Genomic DNA, 6,833 nt, shown 5'->3' with positions numbered 1-6,833 from the left:
TTATCACATGAAACTGTTCATTTTGCATTTGCCCTGAATTCTGAGCATTGCTCATGCAGTATTTATTAGTATTTGTACTATTCTGACAGAGATTAATATTTTTTTCTATGTACAGCCTAGTGCTGATAAACTGCAATTTTAAGTGACTTAAATAAAACATCAGAAGCAACTGTGAACTCATAAATATCAACACGAGGTCTAAGGACTAGGAAGAAAACAGTTGAAAACTATAAGAAAATCCCAAATGTCCAAAATCATGAAAAATTACAGGTCAATACTGAATATTAATTGCATTTTTTGTAATGTGCTTCAGAGATTTGACAGGACATACAACTTGGATTGAAGTACTTGGAAAAATTTATTAGCACAATCAAAAATCATTAACTCACTACATTTTAATGTGGGATAAGGAGTTTTCTCCTTCTCTTATTTATTACAAACAGAGAACCTCTGAGGCACGAGAGAGGCATTCATACAGGAATGCAAGGAATCTTCCTAGCAAAGGAGGAAATCAAAAATTAAAGCAGGGGAAGAGACTTTGATTAATTGCACAGTAAAGAAAGAAAGTTGGTGCCCACTTTGAGCCTTTCTGTCCATCCTTCAAGGAAAGAGAATATTAAAAAAACAATTAGATGCAAATAAAAACATGCTTTTGATACAAGCGCAGATGGGGTCCCATAACTCTCTGAATAAATTGTTCAGTTCACTGCCATGAAAGGATCTGGGGGAACTGGCTTGGCTGTTTCCTGTATCTTCAGAGCAGAAAAGCCCTCCATCTCTGGGCAGGATGTGGGGAAAACTTGCCTCAGTCACTACATAACGATCCACATGCTTTTATTAACAGCTGTTTATAACAGTTCCTGTTGCATGCTAAAAAAGAAAGTGCCACTTGCTATTTTGCACCAATGTTTCTGTTTCTCTTATGAGTAATATTTAGTGAAAAGATACAGTAAAAATAATAAGAATTATGCACATTATAGATAGTTCTAACCATTTTACCTTCTCAAACACCAAAGTCCAATCCTCTTGGAAATGCAGATGGATCACAGTCAGCAGGTTCTGCATGGAAGAAGCTGTGGGCTGGTACAGAAGAGCTAATTCAGACTTCAGTGCATATTTCATTATAGCAGATTATTTCAACACTGGTTTACCTTAAACACGTTTGCTAGCCACCCAACAGCACACATATTTGCACAATTTAAAAAAAAAATGTTGATCCTTTTCAGGAGACTTGCCACTACTCATTGCTTGGAGAGAAGGGCAGATCAACAGGCTGTGATCACTGAAGGATAAAATCCAAGCCCTGTGCAGGTCATTAAAGATTTCATCATTGGCCTCAGCTATGTCAAGATGACATGAAACCTGCTCAAAGACAAACAGACCAGGGAGAAAAGGAAAAAGTCGTAAAACACATGCCAAATCAGTCTGGTTAATTCACAAACTGAGTTTGTTTGGAACCTTTTTGTAAAATATTCTTATTAACTTTACTTATTCTGGGAAAATTCCCCTAATAATGCATAACTAAGTAATTGTACTATAGTCTCTGAGATCTAGATATCTTAATTAGCTATTTTTAATTTTCCTTTTTTTCACTAAATTCTATGCATTTCCTATTGTTTCATTAAACTTTTTGACACATCATGAAAATTTTAAAATATTTTTTTCTTCTGCCTTGTGAATTTGAAAGCTAAATCAAATTAACAGTATAATCTTGAGCAACACAATATCAGCATATTAGCAAACTAAAGCAGGACTTTCAAAAACAGTCAAGGGAGAAAATGTTTGGGTCTTTTTTTGCTGAGACTTCAACTTGTAAATCATGTGACTTTTCTGACTTGAGAAGAAAGAAACCAGGCGCTTTGTGATCTTACACAGCAGTAGGTTTCCTGACAGTGTGACTTCCTCATCGTGAAATGCAAAACAAAGAGAGTTCAGACAACACAAAGGCTGTTGTCTCTCACAGAGACAGTATTTCCCATTTCAGATCCCAGTCTAATCATTTCTAGGGAATTAAGATATCTGTATTCATTAAAGCTATTTTGTTAAGCTGAGTCTGTCTTTGGTAGATTATTCAGATTCAGTCTCCCTACTAAACACCCTGTCCTGAGGGATTTCCAGACTCACAACCCATGAAATAAATTTTTAACTTTTCTACTACTAGCCACTGGTGGTTGCTTAGTGATATGGAAATGCTTCTGTTCTTTGGGCATCTCTGTTCTTGCTCCAGTAGAGGGTAAAGTGAGCCAGTTAGGGTGTTTGCATAAATCCTAAATTACTCTCCCAGGCCTTCAGGCACTTTCCACTGTGTGCTAACCCCAGCCACCCAAACACACACTTTATACACTCTTCTTTATACAATCCTCTTGTTCCGTGCTGGTCCCTCTGAGTGAAGGCCAACCTTGCAGCTTGTTGGACACATGAAATAATGGGGGTGTGTTGTGAGAGTCAGCAGCATGACTTAGTGTCTTCCCATATCCCAAATTCAGCTAAATGGAAGATAAAGAGCTGCTTTACAATACCTAAGAATGTACATGACAGTGGCACAGAAGAAAAGGGTGAAAAGAAAACCACACATATGGCAAAGAGCTGCACTTCTCTGGTGGCCCAGCTGTAGGTCCGTGGACCACACGGCCACTGAGATCATGATCCAGCTCATTCCTCAGCCTCCAGCAGTATCTCTAGGTGCTGAGGATAATTCCTTCATCCTTTCATACTCCAAAGTCATGTTGTTGAGTCTCCTGAGATGGAATTTTCCTCATCACGCCCACCTCTCTCCTCAGTGGCATCCATAGCTCCATCGGGATGGCGGCGGAGCCTCCCTTACGGCAGACTACCGGCAGATCCCCCTGCTTTAAACCCACTCCTTCGTGCTTCTCCCAGCACAACCCCTTCCCCTCCAGTCGGGCGGGTTACGTTGCGTGTGCCAGCCTGGGAAACGTCCCATTCCCGAGGTTAAACTTCAGCGGTTTGAGCCTTTCTCGGTAAGGACGCTCCTGCCCGGGGCGTACCTGGGTGCTGGACACGCTCCCCGCGCCCCGGGTGGATAGGGAGCACTGCTCCGCGTCTCCCGCAAACACCGAGGCTCCTTTCCCTCTGTGCCCACAGCGGTGCACGATCTGGAACAACGCCGCCCCGCACCCTGCGGCCAGGGCACGGCCCCGAGCTGACCGCAATGTCGGGCTCGGTTCTCGGGGTCCCGCGGCAGCGGGTGCCGGGAGAGGCAGGGCCGGCGGTGCCGGGGGGGTCCCTGAGGCCCGGCGGTGCCGGGGGCCGGTCCCTGAGGGCCGGCGGTGCCGGGGGCCGGCCCCTGAGGGCCGGCGGTCCGTCCCTGAGGGCCGGCGGTGCCGGGGGTCCGTCCCTGAGGGCCGGGGGTCCGTCCCTGAGGGCCGGCGGTGCCGGGGGTCCGTCCCTGAGGGCCGGCGGTGCCGAGGGGGGTGTCCCTGAGGGCCGGGGGCCGGTCCCTGAGGGCCGGCGGTCGGTCCCTGAGGGCCGCTCCCGCCGCCCGGGCAGAGCCGCCGGGGTCTGGCCCTGCAGCGCCGCCCAGCCCCGCCAGGGGGCGCCGCGCGCGGATGGGGTGGGGAGGGAGGGCGAGTCACGAGACGGCCGCAGCTGTTGCCGGCAGGCCCGGGCAGCATTCCGGGGAGGGGCGCGGCCATTGGCTGAGGGCGAGCATGGCGGGCGCTTCTATTGGCTGTTGGGCGGGGAAGGCGGGGCGAGCACGTCTTTAAATGTGGCGGCCGAGCGCACGCTCGGCACTCTCCGAGCCGGGGAAGCAGCGGTAGAGGACCGGGACCGCCAGCAGCCGAACGCCGCCGGGACATGCTCGCAGCCTGACTGACCGCAGGTGGCCGCCGCGCCCGGGACACGAATGAAGAAACAGCTGCTCCTCCTGTTCACACACCGGGGACTCGTCAGCCGAGGGGGCCGCAGGGGGAAGCGTCGCCGAAAATGGCCTCGTTCAGCATCCGCGCCGCGCGTCCCGAGGACTGTCCCGACCTGCTGCGACTGATCAAGGTGCGGGCGGGGCGGGGGGGCAGCGCTGCCCGGTGCCGCACCAAAACAAGCTGTTGCGCAAGGCAGGGGGGGCGGGGAGAGGCCGCTCACATCCTCCTTCTCTTCCAGGAATTGGCGAAATACGAGGACATGGAGGACCAGGTGGTGCTAACTGAGAAAGGTACGGGGAATGGAAGAGTTCGGTCGGTTGGCGGCCGAGTGACAGCGCCTGTGGCTCAGCTGCGTGTGCATTCTGCTTTTCTAGAGCTGCTTGAGGATGGTTTTGGCGAGCACCCTTTCTACCACTGTCTGGTTGCAGAAGTGCCGAAAGACCAGTGGTCGTCTGAAGGTGAGGCTTCCTGATACTTCTTTTTGGACGCTAAATACACAGAAGCATCTTTGCTTAATGTTAATGATTGTAGATGAGGTTCCACCTGTGGACTGGGGTAGGAGGACTAGGTTAATTGGTGAAATTCAATAATGTGTAGTGATACTCTGCTGAAGTGGTTGCTAATCCTGGAAGCATGGGAGATCAGGTATAACATAATGTGCTTGACTCCAATTATTAAATGGCTTTTCTTGTTTGACCCTGACTTACCTTTATATAATTCTGTTGAATCACATTTTTTTCTTTAATTTGTCCCCAATCTTCAGGTTACAGTCTCTAGCTTCGCCATGTACATGGCCCTTCTGTGTACATGGATGGGCGGGGAGGTAACTAAAAGATCCGTTACACAATAAAGTAGATGATCATAATATGAGGTAAGGCCTACAGGGACAAGTGCTATTCCCAAACCTTTACCAAAGACACAGTAGATGGCAGAAACCTGTTTGCACGCTTCTCTTACAGTATGTGCAGAGTGTTATGGCAGATGTGGTTAAAATACTCAGGGTTTATGTTCAAGTGGGCTGTTGTTGGGAGAGTTGGTTTCTCTCTTGAGCCACAGAGTTAACAATTGAAGCTGCACCTTTACTTATCTTGACTTCCTGGTGCTGAAGGTAAAGAAAACAGCATGATGCTCAGTGGAAGCATAAGTGGAAGTTCCTGAAATGCTGTTGTGAAGGTGGCCTGTAAATAGGCCTTCTGACACAGTACTTCCTGAGGAATATACATGGAAAGATCAGGGTTTGACAGATTATTCCTAAGGAAGCAGAGCTGGGGCAATCATCTAGATTGTGAGCTGCTGTGTAAAGTACTTACTTGTCTTCTAGACTGAAAATGAATCAGCAGGGTGTGCATTATTTTGTAGAAAAAGGCCATGTTTGCTCTTACAATGACAGTACTTTTGAGGATTTCAGGGTATGAACAGAGCAATCTTTTTTTATTAGGCTGATACAAATTTGTCAGAACACGTGTTTTCAATTGTGTGCCTATTTGCAAACTTCATTTTTATTTGTAACCTAATATTAAATATCTGCATGTGTCACAAGATCTGTATGTTTAAACATGTATGTAAAACTTAGTATTTCTACCTTGTAAATTCTGACTAGCTGAAGTTACACCCTTTGTTTCAGAAACATGCATTGTGGGCTTTGCCATGTATTACTTCACTTACGATCCGTGGATTGGGAAACTGCTGTACCTTGAAGATTTTTATGTGATGGCTGAGTACAGAGGTACTTATTGCAGAATTAGATGAGTTACTACCCCTAGGGCTCCTGTAGATTTAAAACTTAAGCTTCTTGTTTTTTTGGTTTTTCAGGACTTGGTATTGGATCAGAAATTCTGAAGAACTTGAGTCAGGTATGTCTAAGTGCTTAAGCCTAAACAAGCATTAAAGGAGGTGGCAGGACTCTAGACAGCTTAAAACATTGCCTAGAGTCTGGTAACATGAGAGATGCTGCAGTGGCTGCTGGAATGAACTCAGCGACTTGTGGTGGCGTGCATTTGCTGAGTAATGTGGCTGGTTGTCACTGGGGCTGTGACCGTGTGGCATTGGCTTTGCAGGTGGCTGTGAAGTGCCGCTGCAGCAGCATGCACTTCCTCGTCGCCGAGTGGAACGAGCCCTCCATCAGGTTCTACAAGAGAAGGGGCGCCTCGGATCTGTCCACCGAGGAGGGCTGGAGGCTCTTCAAGATTGACAAGAAGTATCTCTTGAAGATGGCAGCAGAAGAGTGAGAGATTATTCCAGCAAATAAATGTTTTCTGCGAATATATGTGCTCTCTGAATAAACTTCTTGCTTTCTGTGTATGTACAGTTTGTAGTGGAATAAAGTAGTGTGGATGCTAATAATGGCAGTGCAGGTGTGGTTATAGAGTAATGGTACTGTGATCTGGAGCTGAGGCAGCTGTGAAGTTCAGTATGTGCTTGTGTGCATCCTTTACCAGTGTGGGCTTGTAATCCCTGTATATGGAGACTTCATTCTTGTAAGTGTCATTCAAATGTGTACAATGTACACACTGGTAGGGTTTGTTTTAATTCTTGTCTTTTATAAAAATAAAATAGTGTTTTCACTTCATGGCAGTAGTTTTGACTTCAATTCTCACATAAAGTTTTCCATCAAATAACATGCAGGTTAATAAAACACCGGATTGACGTCAGCCTTCTCACAAATTAAATTATTTACCAGGGTCCCAGTGGGATAAAAGGGCACTTGTGTGCCTATGGGATCTGGTGGCAAGGTTCTGAGCACCTGACTCAAAGGGTTTGAGATCAGCCCCTGGTGGTGCAGGGCATCCTGCCTTGTGACCTATATTTTTAGGTACAGTTGGGAGTCCCTAAACTAGATTGCTGCTCTCTGGACAGCTGATCCAGAAAGTCCAGAGCTTGGAACTTCCACTTGCAGAGCACCTCAGCTGGAAGGGCGTAGTCTTGAAGGGAAAGATGTATCCTGGTGTG

At 46.9% G+C, this 6,833-nt stretch overlaps 1 protein-coding gene across 2 annotated transcripts; it reads left to right on the top strand.

Moving 5' to 3' along the window:
* The first annotated feature begins 3,751 nt into the window (after positions 1-3,751).
* On the top strand, positions 3,752-6,453 carry SAT1 (spermidine/spermine N1-acetyltransferase 1). Of its 2 annotated transcripts, XM_064407449.1 has the most exons (6): positions 3,752-4,014; positions 4,123-4,174; positions 4,259-4,342; positions 5,509-5,610; positions 5,697-5,737; positions 5,942-6,453. In XM_064407449.1, exons 1-6 carry the CDS (start codon positions 3,949-3,951, stop codon positions 6,110-6,112), a joined length of 516 nt encoding a protein of 171 aa, XP_064263519.1. In that variant the 5' UTR covers positions 3,752-3,948; the 3' UTR covers positions 6,113-6,453. The 2 variants fall into 2 exon arrangements, with proteins under 2 accessions (XP_064263519.1, XP_064263518.1); XM_064407448.1 differs by having other exon boundaries at positions 3,807-4,014; positions 4,123-4,342.
* The last annotated feature ends 380 nt before the right edge of the window (positions 6,454-6,833 follow it).

The sequence above is a fragment of the Passer domesticus genome, chromosome 2, assembly GCF_036417665.1.
Source record: "Passer domesticus isolate bPasDom1 chromosome 2, bPasDom1.hap1, whole genome shotgun sequence".
Lineage (NCBI taxonomy): Eukaryota > Metazoa > Chordata > Aves > Passeriformes > Passeridae > Passer > Passer domesticus.
Note: the sequence above shows the minus strand (reverse complement) of the source record. Positions and strands in the feature narration are given on the sequence as shown.

Coding starts and splice junctions, on each gene's coding strand:
- SAT1 (XM_064407448.1), top strand. CDS start 3,949: ATGGCCTCGTTCAGCATCCGCGCCGCGCGTCCCGAGGACTGTCCCGAC. Junction 5,611..5,696: donor TGTGATGGCTGAGTACAGAG/GTACTTATTGCA, acceptor TTGGTTTTTCAG/GACTTGGTATTGGATCAGAA. Junction 5,738..5,941: donor TTCTGAAGAACTTGAGTCAG/GTATGTCTAAGT, acceptor TTGGCTTTGCAG/GTGGCTGTGAAGTGCCGCTG.